This window comes from Stegastes partitus, unplaced genomic scaffold (genome assembly GCF_000690725.1).
Source record: "Stegastes partitus isolate 25-593 unplaced genomic scaffold, Stegastes_partitus-1.0.2 Scaffold296, whole genome shotgun sequence".
Taxonomy (NCBI): domain Eukaryota; kingdom Metazoa; phylum Chordata; class Actinopteri; family Pomacentridae; genus Stegastes; species Stegastes partitus.
The window spans coordinates 278,987-299,230 of record NW_007578027.1 but is presented as its reverse complement, the minus strand read 5'-3'; the positions used below and the strand labels follow the sequence as shown (position 1 = coordinate 299,230).

The window sequence follows — 20,244 nt, the reverse complement described above, 5'->3', positions numbered from 1 at the left end:
TTTGTGGCTGGACTTTAAACAGCCTGTTCACTCACCATCCCTGGGTAGCTTGAAAGAGTTTTACTGAGAATCATGGGATGAATTTGCAGCATCCAGATGTTCAGGCTGACTGAGACCAACACTGGCTGAAGGCTGCAGCCAAAGGTGCATCTACTGAATACTGACCTGAAGAGGGTGATGCACTTATTTTGTATTTTTAATTCACTGATGTGAATCTTTTGTTTGGTGTAAATTCTTATCAACAAACTAAATGGAGCATGATGCAGCGTAGCAAAGCAATAAAAGGGAAGTTCTTTTTATAGGCGCAGTATCAGGCTGTAAATACTGTATTAGATCAAGTTCAGCTGCGTGGAACGAAAAATAAATCTACTAACGATCCATAAACTACAGGAATAATTGGTCATTTTCAGAGATTTAAATACCAACATGTGTCTCGTGTGCGTGGGCGTGTCTTGGCGGCACAAAGTTAACGTATCGTAAGAAAGGAGTCATTGTTGAAGCTTCACACTCTCGGAGCAGAAAACTGGAGCTGTGTGTGGGCGTGTTGGCATTATTAAAAGAAGCAGCAGATGTAAGATTGTTAAAAAAAACGATAGGCAGAGACGTCTCCTGAGATCGACGTTGTGTTTGTGTGTGTCGCGCAGAAATCGTGGACGGAAACGCCAAGATGACGCTGGGGATGATCTGGACCATCATCCTGCGCTTCGCCATCCAGGACATCTCCGTAGAAGGTACGAGTCTACATGGTTCCCCACGTTTCTGCTCTTAATTTGCATAAAAACATTCACGACCAGCAGCAGCGGCTAGAAGGGAGCTGCAGGATTAATTAGCCGACCGAGAGGGATCTTTGCAGGACTCTTAATTGGAAAGAATTAATCAATCTGGAGTGATTTAGGTGATTTTATAGCGGAGAGCAGCTGCAGAGGAAATAAAAAATAGTGTCAAAAAGGCAGTTTGTCATACGCTGGTGAAGGGTTTTCCTCACATTAGTCACACAGAGCTTCAGTTGCCAGTGTTTTGGTTCCTTTATTTTCAAGCAACTGATTCCTTTCTGCAACCAAATCTTTTTTTTTTTTAGGGGTTTGTTGCTCATTTTGCAGCACATGTGGCGCCTGCAGGTCAACAAACTCTAAATAAAATATTAAAAAATCGCAGAAAATATTGTTCTATTTGGCAGATTAGTTGGTGAATTTCTTCTTCTGTTAAGCACCAAAAACAAGTTGCATGTCATTTACTAAACATTCAGATGAATTGTGGGAAATGGAGTGAAAGTAACACATGAAGCCACGCGGTGAGAATTTATTATTTAAAACCTTTTTTTTTTTTGTGAGCCTTTTGCCCTCATTTTTCATAGAAGCAGATATAAAGAGGAATAACATGAGTTAAAGGCGGTTTAACGGACCGTGTGCTCACTGTGTTGCTGCTGGTATTTTTATTATTACGAGGTTATTATACACCGAAAGTCTGCCGCACAGTAACTTTCTCAGACTATTCCTGTTATAAATCACCTGTTACAAACCTCCTCTGGTTATCGAGTCCAGGTGGTTTGTTTTTATCAGGCAAGGAGGCAAATCATGAGTGAAACAAGAACATCAATTCACCATTTATTGATTTATTTCAGACACACAGGAGCATAAAGGCAAAAATAGAGAAATTAAATCTTAAAAATGGGGGAAAAAAACCCTCCAGCGCCTTAAAATATTGTCTGAACATTAGCAGGATGAAGTTGCATCTTATGATTAACTTTATAAACCTCTTAAGAAACCCAAAAAACAACTTCACTGTTCTACATTATTATATTTTTTAAGGAAATAGTTCTAAAGTTGTGCTAATTTGCGATCACGAAGCTGCTTCTTACTGATTAACGGCCTCAAAAACATGAACGATTCCGACTTTTTGGGGTTTGATCCTTAACAAACCCAAAGACAGTCTGACTTCCTGCGTCAATATTCTACTTTAGAATCATCTCAAACATACTCGGCTGAGTTATTCCACTATAAAAGCTCGTTATTGTGGAATTTAAAGCAGTTTTTTTAAGTTGCAGGCGAGCTGGTGTGCTGGAGCTGCACGTTCTAAAGGAAACAACAGCGCAGAGTTCGATTGTGTTTGTGGAGCAAACATCTAAAGTGGAGTTTTTAGAGGAATAATTAGTTGAATTCTTCTAATAAAATCATCACAGATTCCCGTTTAGACTCATCAGATCGTTTCCTTTTCATCCAGACGTCATAAAACTCAACAGATCCCGACTGATCCGAATCAGAAACGCTTTAAATCTTCGTTTGTTTCCTCGTTATTGGACCAGCTGATGGTTTAACATCTGCTCCCGTTTGTTGACTGTGGACTGATTCTTCTTCTTCCTCCGTCGGAGCTCTAACGACTCCTCTGGCTAATTAAAAGCGTCTGTGTTGAATTAGCTCGGCTGGGTGTGGCGGCCGCAGCTTTATTCTCCTTATTAGTGTTTGTTCATGTTTTAGCTCCGCCGATGAGCTTCATGTTTATCGCTCTGATGAACGGACGCAGCGGTTCGATCTCCACCTGAATGACTTTTAAAACATCTCCACTTCCTCCCTGCAGAGACGTCCGCCAAGGAGGGTCTTCTTCTGTGGTGCCAGAGGAAGACGGCGCCCTACAAGAACGTCAACGTGCAGAACTTCCACATCAGGTTCTCTGCTTTCTTTAGGGGTCGTCCTGCAGATTTAACATGTTTTAAAGGCACAAAGACGGTCGTTAAATCCTCCAAAGAGCTTTGAGGTCATCAGGAAACGTGTGACCAACGTTCAACAGATGTTCACAACGTCCGTTAAACGTCACACATGCAGGAATGTGCAGCTTTTGTGGCATTTCAGGAAACATTTTAACACATTTTTCGATGGATTCAGGTGATAAATGCTCAATTAAAGCTCACAGCAGTTTAATAGTCCCCAGATATGGGGTGTAATTCTGTAGAAAGGGCGCCACCTGTTGGACAAACGGGAACACGTTTTGCTGCTTTTTGTAAGAGTCGACTTAAGGCTGAGAAATGTGATGAGCTGTGCATGTTAGCAGCTCATAAAACACACAAACTATATGTAAACCATTTAATATTCTGTGTTTATGTGGAAGGAATCAGTTTTTAAAAGTGTAGAAATAAAACTGATTTATTTCTTTAGTTATTTTAAAATGTTGATTTGGTCAGACGTGGGTTTTTAGTTGCAAATTCATGCATTTATTTGAGGACAAACGTACTTTTAGAGCGTTTAAATGCAGCTGCAGATCAGATCAGCCTCGTAGGATGGATTTAACAGATGCCAGCAGCCTGTAGAAGCAGCAAGAACTCGACTAACCTGAGCTAACGTTGATGTTTTCTGCACCAGCTGGAAGGACGGCCTCGCCTTCAACGCTCTGATCCACAGACACAGACCGGATCTCATCGACTACGACAGTCTCAGAAAGGTGAACACGTTGACGCAAACCCAAATCCAGGACTTTCAGCAGCTTAGTTTTAAATTAGCAGCGATAAAAAACACTGCAAAGCTGATAGTTGGATTAAAAAATGGTGCTAATTTGAGCGTTTTGTGTGGGTTTTGTGTTCAGGACGACCCGGTAACCAACCTGGAAAACGCTTTCGAGGTGGCCGAGAAGTACCTGGACATCCCCAAGATGTTGGACGCAGAAGGTAGAGCTGAAGTTTACCTGTTTTATGTCACGTTTACACAGTTATCAACCAAATTATATGCAAAAAAAATAAAAAAAAAGCAACCGGCTGCGTATACATGCACACAGATGTTTGGTTTTTAAAGCTCCAGTATGCAGAAGCTTCCAGAAGCTTTTTATAATCCATAAAACAGGAGCTGTGATAATAAAAAAGAAAAAAAAAAGCTGTAGTCTGTGGCAGTTCAAGGTCTGTAAAAAGCTTTAATCACTGCATCAGGCTGCAGGAGGCGACGGTTGGACTGTGAACCTGTTTCATCTCAACCTGCAGCGTCTTTATCGGCTCAGTTTTCCAGATTTTTGTGTCTATTTGTGAATCTTTCAGGACTTTTTCTGTGGCTCCATCCTCCTCTAATGTCACTGTTGTTATAATAAAACCTGTCAGAAGTTGGAAAAGACGTTGAAAATGTTCAGTTTAATCAGAATAATTTCTCCTACACACATTGCTTCACTGCATCAGAACCTGATCGTAAACAGATATTTAATGTTAAAATAAAACTGCAATATCTAGAAAAAGTGCTTTTATTTTGATTCAATGTTTAAAATTTCAGACAGTTTTTGGTTAATCTGCTTCCTGTGGGGAAGAAACGCAACAACAGCCTCGTGTTTATTCGTATTTCTCTGCTTTCATGCAGAGTATTTCTTATTTTGTGGTTGTTTTTAGCTGCTGGCTGACTCTGCTGCAGTCACACTTCACTGCACACAATAAAATAAGTAGAAATAAATAAATTAGGGTGCATTTTTCTGTGTTTGTTTATCTTCTGTTAGTTTGTTTTGGGCGTTTTTAGAAATGGAGTTATGGAGCACACTGGGGTTTTTTTAAAAAATGTTTTTCTTCACTACATTTAGTTCAAAGTTTTTGTGTCTAAATTCTACAGATTTTTAAAGATATTTTTAATATATTAGATGATTTTTCCAAATCCAGCTCCGTGTTTCTACACTCCTGCATACTTTGGCTTTAAAACCCACATGAAAAGTGAATATTTACAGTTTCAGTTTGCTCTAAAAACCTCAATAAATTAAAACTTGAACCGTCTCTGCAGTGAGATCCTGTTGTGTGTGAAGCGGCTGCTGTTCCAGTTGTTCGGTGTCGACGTGCAGATTTTATTGTTTTAAATGAACTTTTTTCCAGCAGGTCTTTGTCGTCGTTCCTCCTCGTCTGTGTCCTCTGATGCTTTTATTGTAAAGCAGCTGTTTGAGTTCATGTGAATGTGACGACGTTCCTGCATCATAATCCTGATTGTTTTCCTCTTTAACGGATGTTTTTGATGCAGCTTTGAAACTGCAGACGTGTTGTGTTTGTGTGTCGTGTTTGTGTGTCGTCCTGCCTGTATAACGAGTTGTGTATCATGTGTAGTGTCCTGCCTGTATCACGTGTTGTGTATAACGTGTTGTGTATCACGTGTTGTGTATAACTGTGTTGTCCTGGCTGTTGTCGTCGGCTAACCTGGCTCTCCCCCTCCCAGACATTGTGAACACTGCTCGTCCAGATGAGAAAGCCATAATGACTTATGTGTCCAGTTTCTACCATGCATTCTCTGGAGCTCAGAAGGTATCATGTGACCTCCCACCTGACCCCCACCTGACCCCCCAAACAACCTCACCTGAGCTGCTGCTGCTACTAACCACCTCCAGCATGAGCTCTCTGTTCCTGCAGCTGCTAAACCTGCGACCGGGAAGCCGCTTCAGCTTCGACACAAACGCTACGGGAACGTAACCGAGCTGAAGCAGTGAACGTTGGACTGGTTTAGTTTAAAACGAGCCAGATGTTCAGATAAATGTCGAGAGATAAACTAGTTTCAGACACTTTTCTTCTCATTTATTTTTCCTTTTCACCCTGATTTTCTTCCTCCTCCAGTTGTTCCTCCTCTGATTTATTCTTCCTCCAGGTTTTTTTTTTATTGTTTTCATTTCTTTCTCTTTGTCTCTTTATTTTTTTCTCGTCCTCTTATTTTTCCTCTGATTTATTTTTTCTTCTATTCTCTATTTTTTTCTTTCTTTCACCTCTTCTCTGATTTCTTCTCCTCTTTCACCTCCTCTTAAAACATTCTGCTTTTTCCTCCTCGATTTATTTTATCCATCACCTCCTCTATGACCTGTTTTCCTCCTTTTTTTCCTCTTCCTTTTCCTCCTCTCTGATTTATTTCCTTCTCTCTCAGATTTTCCTCCTCTTCTCTGATTTCTTCTCCTTTCACCTCCTTTAAAATAAAATCAGTTTTGTCCTTCTTGATTTTTTTTATTTTAATCCTTTACCTCCTCTTTTTTCCTTTTCTTTCACCTCTTTCTCTCTGATTTCTTCTCTCCTTTGTCCTCCTTCACCTCCTCTGTGACCTGTTTCTCCTCCTTTTCTCTTATATTTTTCTTCCTCCTCTTTTATTGTCCCTCCTCCTCTCCACTTGTTTTTCTCATCGTCCTCTAGTCCTTTTCTTTCTGACCTTGTTTGTTCCTCTCCTCTAGTTTGTGTTCATGTTATTCTGAAACTCGTCCTGCTGCTCTGTGAATTATTTACATCCAGTCGGTAACTAAACGCTGAGACAAACTCCTAAACCTCCACGTTTACTGCTTCTGTCTGATTTGTTCGGAGACTTTCTGGACTTTATTCAGCAGCCGGTTTTGTTTGTGAGGATGAAGCTGAAACCTTCACTGAGCCGAACATGGAGGCTCAGTGCAGCTCGTCGAGCTTCATCCTGAGTAAACTCGTCGAGCGTTTGTGTCCGAGCTGAACCTTGGGCTCCTCCAGACGAGGACGGCGACTCCGTGGAGCTGCTCGGGGAGTTTTTCCGACTCCTGATCTGTAGCTTTGGGTGTCTTGGGCTTCACTCTGTCTCTCTGTGTTTCCTTCTGTCCTGCTGGCTGATGTTAGACATCGTGGGCACTCTGAGGCCGGATGAGAAGGCCATAATGACCTATGTGTCCTGCTTCTATCACGCCTTCTCTGGAGCTCAGAAGGTAAACTCCTCACGCTGCAGACTCACCGTAACGGCAGAGAAAAGCCCACAAAGCTGCAGAGTTCCCATCAGGCAGGAAGCAGAGTTTCAGTCCAGAGAGTGAGAAGACCAAATCAAATGGAAATAGTCTAGAAAGAAGGACAGGGACATGTTTCTGACAGGGAAGAAAAGTGAGTCGGACTTGTTCCTCTCACAGTTTATCAGTGTGACGTTAGTGTTTATACATTCTGGAAAACAAGTCTGCAAATGTGCAATAAAAAACCACGACAGCCGACAGACGAACCTCCGAGTGAACTTCTTCCTGCAACATCAGGCTTGTTTGTACATTTTTTAAAAATCCAGACATCAACGTCACCGATTTCTCTATAAACCATCACTGAGTCCGTCAGGAGAGTCGGCTGTTGGTGAATTAATTCTCATCTTTGTGACCTTTGTAGTGGATTATATTCAGTTTTTTAAAAGTTTTGGGCAAAAACCTGAATGCTAACGCACAAAAATGTCTAAAACCTGAATATTATCACAGAAAACCGTCAAAAATGTGAATGTGATTGCATCAAAACGTGTAAAACCTCATTTTTAATGTAGCAGAACGTCAAAAGCCTGCATGTTGCTGCAAAAAATGTGTACAACGTGAATATTAATGCAACATAACATAAAAAACCTGAATGTTATTGCACCAAAACGTCAAAAACGCAAATATTTTCATTCAAATAGTTTCAATACTTGGATGATTTTGCAGCAAAAGCATAAGAGACCTGAATGTTGCACCAAAAAATCAAAAACCTGAATATTGCGGCACAAAAACATCTAAAACTTGAATATCACTGCAAAAAAATTTATACAACTTGAATATTATTGCACCAAAACGTCAAAAACCCAAATATTAATGCACTAAAACCCAAATACTAGAATTTCAATGCACCAGAAAAATAAATACTTGGATGACTTTGCAGCAAAAACATAAAAGACCTGAATGTTGCACCAAAAAGTCAAAAACCTGGAAATGAATGAAACTAAATGTCAAAATCCTGAATATTACCGCAAAAAAACATGCACAACTTGAATATTATTGCACCAAACCGTCAAAAAACAGAATATGAAGAACCAAAAAGACAAATATTTGGATGATTTTGCAGCAAAACTTTAGAAGCCTGAATAATGATGCACGAAAAACGTCAAAAACCTGAATATTGTTGCACCAAAACATCAAATAATCTTGATTTCAGTGCACCAAAATGACAAATTCTTGGGTGATTTTGCAGCAAAACATCAAAAACCTGGAAATTAATGACGCTAAATGTCAACAACCTGAATATTCCTGCACAAAAAAGTATGCAACTTGAATATTATTGCAACAAAATATAAAAAAAACTTGAAAACAATGCACCATAATGTCAAAAAACTGAATATTAATGCATCAAAACATCCAAAAATCTCGATGCTACACATTTTAATGGCTGAGTTTAACAACATTAAGAAATAAAACATCATAAACTGTCAAAGTTAAAGAACTTCTCAGCTTCAAACACGACGACCGGCTTCAAGACTTCAGCGCGTTTGGTTCTCTTGTTGATGTAAAACATGAAATATTCTTTTTATTCTTGCTGTTTGCGTCGAAGTCACTCAGTCACAGTCAGAGGTTATTCACAGAACAGGCTCACGATGGGAACTCTGCAGAAATAAAACAAAAACACCAACTGCTTCTGTTTCGGGTCTTCTGGACGTCGACCGTGTTTCCCCAGAAATAATCTCCTCCTCGGTGGTTTCGTCTGTTCGTTCCAGACATTCTGCTGCTTCTGGCCTCCTGGTGTCTCTCTCAGGTTTCCACTCAGATCAGATCTGTTCATTCTGCTCTCGTGGAAAACTGTGAAAGATGCTTTTTGGGGTTTTTATTTCTGCGGGAAACGCCGGTCGAAGCCGCTCCAGCTCCTCTTCAGCTATTAACACTTCTCCATCCCACATGTTTGTTGTCATATCATTCACACACATGTTGTTTTTGACCTTTTTAAAATCGTATCAGACGTTTTTCTGGGAGGAGTGAAGGTTGTGTACTGTGTTTGTATTCCAGTAGTGTACAGACGTGGACTCCAGCGCGACACCAACCTGTAACTAGACGTTTGGACTGACGCATGGAGTTTTAAAACTGGTCTTAGCGACTAACCTTGAGCAGCATGTTGTCATCAGTCAGACTGAGAGAGTTTCACTGTTAGTGATCAGTTCTGTTCACTGCCTGTGTGTGGAGTGTGTTCGCACAACGTGTCCGGCTCAGTCGCACCAACAAGGATTTAACCGTCTGAACCCCGACACGGTGGAGCAGGAGTGTTTTTAACCACAAAAATAAAGTCCTGTACGTCTTTCTAGAAGGAGAAGGAGCTCGAATCACACAGAAATTAAAGCTGAATTTGTTTGATTCTATATTTTACAAAATGTTTTTAAAATGGAATCAACAGGTTTTTGTTCTTTTTCCACTAAATTTCATCTTTTCAGTTCAGTTCAGCCAGAAAACTCCACGAATTTTAGTTGCGTGACCGTCGGTAGCAGCTGAGTCGGTCGTGGATTCTCAGTTGCATGAGAGGACACAGAATTTTTTATTTTTTACAGAATTTAGTCGCTGAAGACCGTTTATTTTTGGTGGATTTTTAAAGGAGACATGTAGATAGATTTGGTTAATTTTTCCACAGAGGAAGAACCGTCGCACACGATTGGTTCAATGACTGTCAGAAAGCTAAAACAATTATTTATTTTCTTTGCACTTTCTTAATAAATGCTCTAATTTTGGCTTTTTTTTTTTTTTTAAAGACAACACGTTTTAAAGCCAGCAGCAGGTTTTTGGGGTTCAGACGGTTAAACTTGAACAAAGCTTGGCTTCACTTTATATGATGTTGACTTGAAAGTTAATCTTTTTTACTTCAGTTTTCACACTCGAGCTCAACTAAAGACTAAACTGTGATCCAGGTTTAACTTTAAACCAACGCTTGAGGAGGTTCAACTTGTAATTAAGCTGATAAATTCAACACGATGGTGAAGTTTAGTGAAGAAAACCAGTTTCACCGCGACTGTGCGGTCGTTTGATTTTTAATTTTCTATCATTTGGCCCGACTCTTACTTTTATTTAACTTTTTTTTAATAGAGGAGGACACGTTAGAACTTGTCCACAGAGACGTCACTAGCAGGAAAACTCACTTTCGTATTCGGTCCGAACACCAAACAGTTTTATTTAATTTAGAAAACATCCTCATATTCAGTAAACTACGTCAAGAAACTTGGAAATACTCAATGGGAATGAGTTCCTAGAGCTCTGCCTGCTTTTGTTTCTGCTAAACTGAGATTAGAACTAATCCTAGAAGATATTAATCCTTGTTGGTGCAGCCAGATGATGATTATTATTATTATTATTATCATTATTATTATTAGAGCAGTGGTGATGAAGGCTGAAGCACTAATGAAACCAGCAGACTCTTGTTCTAGTTTAGTGACTTTAGCGTGCAGCGTCCTGTTCAACGTAACCGTCCAATCCCTGCGAGCGCCACTCACCACTCTGCCCTCTGATAGGCCGAGACAGCCGCCAACCGTATCTGCAAAGTTCTGGCCGTGAACCAGGAGAACGAGCAGATGATGGAGGACTACGAGAAGCTGGCCAGTGACGTGAGTATCTCCATTTGACTGCGCTGTGGTTGTTCGAAGCCCGCCGGGTTAAAAACTGACGTCCTGGTCGTCCTGCAGCTCCTGGAGTGGATCCGTCGCACCATCCCCTGGCTGGAGAACCGGACCCAGGAGAAGACTGTGCAAGACATGCAGGCCAAGCAGGAGGACTTCAGAGACTACCGCTGTGTGCACAAACCACCCAAGGTTCGTCTCCCGTCCTGAAGTCTGGCAGAATCAGTGTTGAACCTGGAGTTAGCTGAACATGTTCTGAATCTGCTCTGTGACTTTGTGTTCAGGTCCAGGAGAAATGCCAGCTGGAGATCAGCTTCAACACTCTGCAGACCAAACTGAGACTCAGCAACAGACCTGCCTTCATGCCGTCAGAAGGACGCATGGTGTCGGTACGTGTACATACGTCGTCTGTCGTGTGTTACTCAGTGTTGTGACCTGGAGACGGTTTCATGTTCCTGATTAGTGCACGTGTTGGTAATGACGAGACTTCTGGCTGTTATTTTGTTTTTCTTCACTTCTGAAGCCAAACATCAACGTGCGTTTTGGAGTCCAGTCTCTCTGTAGTCAGATATGAAAGATGTTTCCTCCCGTTGGCATGTCTCGGTGTGAAGCTGCTGCCACATGAGTCACACTGATGCGTTTCAATACGATGATATGAAACGTCTGTCGTACGTTAACAGGAATGTTCTGGATCCAGTTCAGCTTCTCATTCATGTTTTCCTGAAACAGTTTGAGGAAAACAAACCCGTGGCAGTGATTTATTATTCAGCGTCTGTTCTGTTTGTCAGGACATTAACGGAGCTTGGCACACCCTGGAGGGAGCAGAGAAGGGCTACGAGGAGTGGATCCTCAGCGAGATCAGACGTCTGGAGAGACTCGAGCATCTGGCCGAGAAGTTCCACCAGAAGGCGGCGATTCACGAGTCCTGGACCGACGGTACGAGAGCGTCTCTCAGCAGACCGAGCATTTTAACGCACTTAAAGAAGCCCAGAGTAGTGAGTGAATGTGTCCACCTGTGCAGGTAAGGAGGCCATGCTCACCCAGAAAGACTACGAGACCTCCACCCTGTCGGAAGTCAAGGCGTTGCTACGGAAACACGAGGCCTTCGAGAGCGACCTGGCGGCTCATCAGGACCGAGTGGAGCAGATCGCCGCCATCGCTCAGGAGCTCAAGTAAGGACGGACACAGAGTAACCTTCATACGTCTTTACAGAAAAGCCTGTAAACGGACATGTTTCTAATGACTTTACGAAGCTTTTAATGGTCCTAATATGAAGTATTTTAAATTTATTTTGGCTAAAACTTACTTCTCTTTTACAACCTGATTTCTTTTTGCACTTTAGTCGACTCTGGTTGTTTTTATGATACAATACGAGAAGCATTTAGTAATTTGCAAAGTTATAGAAGCGAAACGGGAAACATTTAAGAAAGTACAAGTACTACGACTACTACTAGTTCAGATTGTCCAAGTTCCTCTGGATGTGGAAGTATTATTGTTGTTGCACATGTTTGTCCAAAAGTAGGAAAGTCGTGACAGATTCTTGCAAGAAATAGACAAAATATTTATAATCTACAGCTTTGAATGTGTTGAACTTGATTTGATTTTGCTCAGCGTCTTTAATGATCCGTCGTGTTCTTGTCCTCCAGTGAACTGGATTACTACGACTCGGCCAGCGTCAACGCTCGCTGTCAGAAGATCTGCGACCAGTGGGACACGCTGGGCTCTCTGACTCAGAGCCGCAAAGAGTCTCTGGAGGTTCGATTCTCGTCCGATTCAGTCGATGCTGCTGAAGGATGCGTCTGATTGTTGGCTTTTTTTTTTTGGCACCGTATTCACAAAACATCTGGCGCCATTTTTCAAGATTCAGATTTGTCTTGATAATGCTGCGTAACGTTTATGCTGAAATCGCAGCTTTTGCTTATTTCTAAATTTGAAATGACAACCTCAACGTATGATCAGCGTGTTTGATTGTATTTGATGACCAGACTTTGAGCTACTTCATAAAAATGACCATAAACATGAAATTAAACTGCGTCTTGTTTAAATTATCAGATTAGACTAATGGTCAAGTTTAGCTTTTTGTCAAATACGTTGTCAAAAACCAACATTTCAAACGCATCCCGAGCAAACATCTGTTCTGTTTTTAATTTCCCGTCTTTATTCCGTTGAAACGTCTCTAAACAAACCTCCTTGTGTCTGCGCCGCCGCCCCTCAGAGGACGGAGAAGCAGCTGGAGTCGATAGACGAGCTTTACCTGGAGTACGCCAAGAGAGCGGCGCCCTTCAACAACTGGATGGAGGGAGCCATGGAGGACCTGCAGGACATGTTCATCGTCCACAACATCGAGGAGATCCAGGTGAGAAATAAACAGATTACCTGAGACATAGAGGAGTTATTCCACCTTAAATCTTTAGCGTCTTCTGCTCAAGATTTCAAACTGATGCACTCTGAGTCTGAATTCAACCTGTTTCATTTTTCCTCCTCCAGGGTCTGATCACGGCTCACGAACAGTTCAAGTCGACTCTGACCGAAGCCAACAAGGAGCGGGAGGCCATCCAGGCCATCCAGGCCGAGGTGCAGAAGATCGCCCAGAGCAACGGCATCAAGCTGAGCGGAGCGAACCCCTACACCACCATCACACCGGAGAGCATCGACAGCAAGTGGGAGAAGGTTTGTCCCGTCTGCTTCTTATTTGTTCTCTAACTTTCATGGAGTTATCGCCTCTTTAAGTTTGTGCTTTAACACCTAAAACCACAGAAAGTAGATGCATCAGTCGTTCATTGTTATCTTTTTTAAAATAGAATTAAAATGTCAGTATGTGGGGTTGATTCATTCGATGATTGTTTCAGTTTGTGAAGTTTATCCGTTTTACAGATGATTTCTTTACACGTCAGACTTATGGAGTGTATTTTAAAGTTCATAACCATTGCTAGGATAAAAAAAGAACAAGACAACGTATTTCAAACCATTAATATCATGTCAAACATTGATTTGAAGTTAAATAAAAATATAAAACTAATTCATTTGGATCAAATTTTTCCAGATTTCTGTCATGATTTTGCTCCGTCGTCTTCGTTCTCAGGAGGCTGAATCATTTCCGTCTTCGTCCGGCTGCTGCAGCTTCGCTTTCTCCTGTTTTTAATCCTGTTTTTTCTACGTTTTTTTTCTTGCAGGCGATGGCGATGGTGCCTCTGCGAGACACCGCCCTGCAGGATGAGCTCAACAAGCAGAACTCCAACGACAATCTGAGAGCCACGTTCGCCACCCAGGCCAACACGGTCGGCGCCTACATCCAGGCCAAGATGGAGGTAACGGACCAGCTCCAGGGGGGAGGAGACGTTCAGCTGTTGGTCACAGTGTGGAAACCGACATGAGCTCACGGAGCACAGATTCGACAAGGATTAGGAGGGTTTCCACAGACTGGAGCAGATTTCTGCAGTTATTTGACGTGTTAGAGACGTTTTAAGAAGCAATAATAATGATTTTATTTATGAAAAGATAACAGCAACTGAAGCAGGATGTTTAGGAGGAACACTGAGCAAATAAAACAAAACAACAAAACAAAAGTAGAGAAAAAGGTTTAAACTAAAGATTCACTAAACAACAGTTAGTTTTTGCCTTATAGACATGTAGAATAAAGTGATTCTGATTAAATATCAGGATTTTAAACTGAGGTTTGGTTCATTTTCTTGACAGAGGAAGTTTCTAAAGATAAAAATCTGATCATTCTTTCTATAAATGATGTCGTTTTTAACAAATAACACGTGTTTGAGCCCCGCCGGAGGTTTTTTGGCGTCCAGAGGTTCAACAGGACTCTGTGTGTTTGCAGGAAATCGGCAGGATATCCATCGAGATGAACGGCACCCTGGAGGACCAGCTGACCAGCCTGAAGGACTACCAGAAGAACATCATGTCCTACATGCCCGAGATCAACAAGCTGGAGGGATGCCACCAGCTCATCCAGGAGGCCCTGATCTTCGACAACCAGTACACCTCGTACACGATGGAGGTAACGCAAACACACATGAATAAATGCTTCCTCCAGAGGCTTAAACCGAGGAGTTTTGACAGGACACAAAAGATAAACTGGTTTTTCTTTTTTCCTCTTGAGTTACACAAACCAGCTGACTGGTTCTAATAAAGCTGGAGATCAGTCTGACGCTGTGAAGTGTTTAACATTAAACGGTGAGAGCTCTCTAACCCCGACTCTCCCGTCCGTCCTGCAGCACCTCCGTGTCGGCTGGGAGCAGCTCCTCACCACCATCGCCAGAACCATCAACGAGGTGGAGAACCAGATCCTGACGCGCGACGCCAAAGGCATCAGCCAGGAGCAGCTGTACGAGTACCGGGCCTCCTTCAACCACTTCGACAAGGTCAGGGCTCGCTTCTACGCCGCTTTAGCGAGTCGGCGCTCGAATCGGGAGCTGAATGTTTCATAAAGAGTCGTAGCAGCTGATGTAAAGGCTTGTATTAGTAAATAAATACACTAATGTGAACTTTATTCATCTAGCAGCTTCTAGAAATAGAGTTTACAAGCTGCTTAGACGGACTAAAGGAGCAAAACGTGCACAGAAGAAGAAAAAAACTGCAAAAAACAGACTTTTAATACAACTATTAGAACAGAACAAACAGTAATTGGTGCAAATTCAATCATGAAAGCACCAAAAATAGAAACAGAGAGCGAGACAGACGTAAAAGTAAGTCGATGAAATGATGATTTTAGAAAAGGTTTTGCAGGTAGATTGTTCTAAACCAGTGCAGTCCTGATGTTTCGTGCTTCTAAAAACACACAAACCTGCCAACGTTTCCTAATTAAACACAAGACGATGCCGGACGTCCACCTCCAGCTCCCGACTCGAGCGTCCGCGTCGATGAAATGTCAGATTGTTGTGACCGTTTCTGTGTCGTTGTGTAACTCGACTGAATGGATGTTCAGACTTTATCCGGCGGTGAGAAAAGAGCCAAACGTGTGAGTATCGATGTTTACCAGCGGATGAGCACGGTTCACAGGGTGGAGTTCTGGTGTCGCACCGACGGTGACTGGTTCAGTGTTTTAATGTAAGGAACGGGCTCATGGTGTCCGGTTTAGCTTCTGGGCTGCACCTTTCTGATCCCACTCACGCAGACTGTCACTTAGTTTGGGTGTGAAAAGCTGAAAACGTCAGCGGGCCTGTGTGATGAGGAGAATCCATCGTCATCCATCGTCTCACATCACCGATCCACTCATCAGTGTTTTCATCATCTCAGTGTGTCTGAGCACAAAACCCAAAACGTTCATCCTGTTATAGAGCCACTATGAAGCTGTTAAATGTCTAAAACGACATGGCCGGCCCTCTAGTGGACGTTTAGAGATCGTAGAGGCCAAATAAAGACAACAAGAATCAACGTCTGGGACAAAACCAGCCGTTCAAACGCTTGATTAATTCATTTATGTTCATAATTTAGAGCTAACTGACGCCTCAGCGGTTTAAAAACAGACTAAACCTGATTCCTGCTCACAAACCTGAGCTCTGATTGACTCCTGCAGACAAATATGTTGTTTTGTGCTGCTTTATTATTTGTTAGAAAGCATTTTAGTTTTTGCACCAGTTCTGTTCCTCTGCAAACCTTTTAAAAAGAAATCTGTGTGCAGGTTAATGACATCATAACACCTGATTTCACTCTTTACAGGCTGGTTTTCGGTTTCTGCAGTAGCTGACGGAGACCAGGAGCTCCAGCAGTGATGAGGCGTTTAGGGAGCGTCTGTGAATTGTAGCTTCAGGACACAACCCTAGTTCGTCAGGCTGCAACGCCACGAGGATGTTTTAGTGCAAAGCGCTGCTGGAAACGAAGCCGTGATGTTCGAAACGCAGCAGCGAGGAGTCAGTAAAATCTGACACTGATTGTAATCTAATCACAGACAAACGGACTTTAATCCCAGATCGTCCTGATGAGTCTCTGAAAGATCAAGTTAGCTCCTGTTTACAGGAGGTGCTAACTAATTAGCATCTAAATTAAACCGTTAGCCGACTGCTTTATGTGGAACTGGAAGAAGTAGGTGCGTTCAGATCTTAACATCCTCTGAGTCTGGGTCTCGTTCTGACCCACGACCCCACAAACGTCAGATTATAAAGAAACTTAAACCATCATTTGAAGCATGAAACAGACTCTTCAAGTCAACAACAGAAGCCTCATTGTGTGTCTGGTCGTCATCTCATTGTCTAAACATCGCCCACCGTCTGTCTGTCTGTCTGTCCGTCCATCCCCCTGCATGCTGTGGACGTCCTGGCGGCGTCCCTCCTTCACCCTCTGCTGTCGGCTGTTTGGTCGATCAGGACCACAGCGGCGCCCTGATGGCCGAGGAGTTCAAGGCCTGTCTGATCAGTCTGGGCTACGACGTGGAGAACGACAAGCAGGTAGGACGAGACGACGGGACGGGAGGAGGGAGAGTCGGCGCCGGTCGGGAGTCCGAGCAGGAGAGCCGGAGCTCCGTCACAGGGTCCAGATCACACGATGTAAAGAGATTGTTGCACCAAATCAGACGTGATGCAGCTTCGACTGGTAGCAAAACTGTAAAACTTAGCAACAGTCTGGATCTAAAAAGTTTGAGCAACTTGTTTTCTCTAAAACTGAGTTAAAGCAGAAAAAGTTGACGGCGTGTAAAAGAAAAATCTGTTCCAGAGGAGTTCATGATCCATTAAATCAGTCATCTGCATAAAAACAGGAAGTATGAGAATTATTTTAACTTTTTTCTATTAGAATTAAACTTTTTTTAAATATAAAAATCCACATTTCTAAAACAAAAACAGGAGCTTTGTCTAAATATATTAAGAAAATTATTATTCTGTGCATTCATCCTGAAGGCTGCATCTGGATTACAATCAGTTTTTATATTATTTGCAGTATTAAATACACTTTACGTCTCTAAATTCACCTTAAATACAGTTTCTGGTTAAAATAAAGTGTGATGTGGCTTTAAAAAGATCAAAATAAATCTGTAGTTTTGAGATTTGTCAGCATATCACAGATAAAACTGGATAATTTATTCAAATTAAACAACAATTACGAGGCAAAACACGTAATATTTTATTTTATATTCACTTTAAAACAGGAATAATGTGTAAATATATTCTAAATATCTGATTTCCTACATGTAGTTCAAGGTTTGTAGCAAACCAAAGACCAAAACTAGATCATATATTCAGTTAAACAACAATTAAAAGCTCTGATTGTATTCTAAACTTGCTCCTCTGACTCATGCTAACAGCTTTAGCTCCACGTTTCTCTGTTGTGTTGATCAATTCGACCCTGACTGAGTGAAACCTTCCCGCCGAGTCGCTCTCCTGCTCCGAGGCTCCTGATCAGGAAGCCGTCGGTCCGTCGTCGGCATGAAGCCCAGAGAGGCGCCGTGTCCCCGTCCGACCACCGGGGGTCGCTGCTGCTTCCTTCTGCTTCGGCTCCAGCGTCTGTCCGTCCGTCCGTCCGTCTGTCGGGTTTTCTGTTGCTGCTGGACTTTCTCTGTTAACTGTTTGTGCTTCTTTCTTTTTTTTAATCTTCCTCTCCTCCCTCCATGTTCTCTCTCTCTGATATCTATGTTCCTCTTCCTCCTCTTCATCTTCCTCCTCTGTAAACTCACCTCCTCCTCCTCCTCCTCCTCCTCTTCGTCCTCCCGGCCTTTGCTGTGCTGTGGCGGCCTGCAGAAGCGATCGGGACAGATGGTGTCGGATGATTTCCGGGCTCTACTCATTTCTACAGGAAACAGCCTGGTACTGGTGCTGCTGCTGCCGCATGACGCTCCGTCAGGGTGTCTGCAGGTCCAACAGAACCGCTCAGAGTTAAACACGACCCAAAGGGGGCAGCTGGAGGACGCTCGCTGCTTTTAGTCATTTTCTATGAGACGCTGACTCACTGGACACGTCTCAGTCGTGTTTACTTTTGTTTATCGTGTAAAGTTTGACGTGTTTTGGGTTAAATGTGACTGAACGAATAAAAGTCTTTGGTGCACAGCAGGAGGTGATCAAGAAGGTCTCAGACGGTACCTGTAATGGTACCAATAAAAATCCAAACCGTGGTCCTTTAGTGCAGCGCTGCTCTGCTCCCAGGGCTCCTGCAACACTCCATACAGGCCACTCATGTGTTTTCATGTTTTTCTTTTCAAACGACGAAAAGTTTGTCCCAAAATTTAGCCGCAAAAGCACTTTTTTTTAAGTAAAAGTAGTGAAATATTTTCTCCTCTGAGTTATTTTATACAGAAACATGACGTGGAGAAGTAAGAGTTTAGAGGAAGCAGCGTCTGAGTCGTGTTTACTTTCTGTTTATTATGTAAAGTTTAGTGTTTTTTGATTTAGTGTGATTGGTATACAGCAGTAGGTGATCTAATAGTTGTCAGACGGTACCTGTGAAAATCAAAAACCTGATTTAAGTCCGTCTCCGTCCCAGTGGTCCTGTGGTGCAGTGCTGCTCTGCTCCAGGGCTCCTGCAACACTCCATACAGGCCACTCGTGTAAACAAGCTGCACCCAATCTCCTGATTTCAGCGACTTGAATTTCATTTCTGGGAGGAAAAGAATCTGCAGGGCGACACATCTAAAGACGGTTGTGTTGTTGGAGGTGATGTTGAGGCAGATGTTCTCAGACGTTCTAGTAGAACTCTGCTTCACAGTCATCAAGTTCATCCTGACAAACCACATGAAGGTTAAAGAAACCAACAACGATGCAAACTGCTGCTGCTTCTCCTGACGTTAGCCTCCGACCCTCCTCCTCATCTCCAGTAACGATCTGAAACATGTTTATGTTTGTTTCCTCTGTGGTTAAAGAATCAAACATGTTGAACAGTCTGAGGACTTTCTGATCACCTCGTCTACCAAAGTTCAGACCAGATGTTTTAATCGGACTCCTGCAGACATCCTGCCGTCTCTCCCTGTAGCTGCTTGCTTTAGTTCTTCCTGTTTTCTTTCTTCTGCACATCTCAGTCTGTAGACGTTCAGTGTTCGTCCTCGTGTCTCTGCTGATGTTAACCTCCATCAGGCTGCATGTGTCGAAACATCAGGACCTCGGCTTGGTCTACTTCCCGGAGAGTCCTGATGTTTCCTCATTTAACAGCATGCTGTGTTGTCCCAGACCGAGGCGCCTCTCTCTCTGCCGGGTTAACCTGCTGCTTCTCTGTTGCCAGGGCGACGGTGAGTTCGCCCGCATCATGGGCATCGTGGACCCGAACGGCAGCGGCGCAGTCACCTTCCAGGCCTTCATCGACTTCATGTCCAGGGAGACGACCGACACGGACACCGCCGACCAGGTCATCGCCTCCTTCAAGATCCTCGCCGGCGACAAGGTGAGGCGGCTCGGTTCTCGCTTCTGATTGGACGACAGTTAAGTTTGACCCTAAACTTAGTCGGAAAAGCAGATTTTTTAGTTTAGTTTGTGCAGATTGCATCATTTTTTTTTAGTTAACTCGAGTTTTTCTCATAACTTTTCCACTTTGCTGGTTTTAAAATGAGTTGTATAAAATAAACTTTAATATTTAACGTGTGTAACGATGAGCTCGTAGTTTTAAAACCTTCTGCTCTTGTTCTGTCAGAACTTCATCACGGCCGAGGAGCTGAGGAGGGAGCTTCCCCCGGACCAGGCCGAGTACTGCATCGCCCGCATGGCGCCCTACACGGGGCCCGACGGCGCCCCCGGGGCCCTGGACTACATGTCCTTCTCCACCGCCCTGTACGGAGAGAGCGACCTGTAGGGGGGCCGGAGGGGGGAGGAGGGCCGGAGGGGGAGAGTTTGCGGTTGCGGCGCCCCTGCGTGTGCCGGTGTAGAAATCCAGCTTGTTGATTGAACTGTAGTTAGGTTTCAGCCGAATGTTTTTCCAGCTCCGATCCGAGCGGGCGTCTCCGGGGGCAGCTGCAGGGTCCTTAGCTTCACCCTCTCTGCCTTTATCGTGGGGGAGGGACTTGTAGGGGAGGGAGGGAGGGACGGGG

General features: G+C 43.1%; 1 protein-coding gene across 2 annotated transcripts in view; it reads left to right on the top strand.

Moving 5' to 3' along the window:
* Window positions 1-20,086, top strand: part of LOC103358181 (alpha-actinin-4) — a 68,747-nt gene extending 48,661 nt beyond the window's left edge. Inside the window, exons 4-22 of one of the 2 annotated variants that reach the window (XM_008283055.1) lie at window positions 645-731; window positions 2,575-2,662; window positions 3,354-3,432; window positions 3,574-3,655; window positions 6,554-6,639; window positions 10,191-10,283; window positions 10,362-10,487; window positions 10,580-10,684; window positions 11,084-11,231; window positions 11,317-11,467; window positions 11,942-12,050; window positions 12,511-12,651; window positions 12,783-12,965; window positions 13,469-13,603; window positions 14,125-14,304; window positions 14,522-14,668; window positions 16,610-16,690; window positions 19,446-19,604; window positions 19,851-20,086. In XM_008283055.1, the coding sequence (XP_008281277.1) occupies window positions 645-731; window positions 2,575-2,662; window positions 3,354-3,432; window positions 3,574-3,655; window positions 6,554-6,639; window positions 10,191-10,283; window positions 10,362-10,487; window positions 10,580-10,684; window positions 11,084-11,231; window positions 11,317-11,467; window positions 11,942-12,050; window positions 12,511-12,651; window positions 12,783-12,965; window positions 13,469-13,603; window positions 14,125-14,304; window positions 14,522-14,668; window positions 16,610-16,690; window positions 19,446-19,604; window positions 19,851-20,009 (2,339 nt within the window). In that variant the 3' untranslated portion in view covers window positions 20,010-20,086. Of the gene's footprint in view, window positions 1-644; window positions 732-2,574; window positions 2,663-3,353; window positions 3,433-3,573; window positions 3,656-5,156; window positions 5,243-6,553; window positions 6,640-10,190; window positions 10,284-10,361; window positions 10,488-10,579; window positions 10,685-11,083; window positions 11,232-11,316; window positions 11,468-11,941; window positions 12,051-12,510; window positions 12,652-12,782; window positions 12,966-13,468; window positions 13,604-14,124; window positions 14,305-14,521; window positions 14,669-16,609; window positions 16,691-19,445; window positions 19,605-19,850 lie in introns of both variants that reach the window. The other variant, XM_008283054.1, reaches the window with a different exon arrangement.
* Window positions 20,087-20,244: the final 158 nt, after the last annotated feature.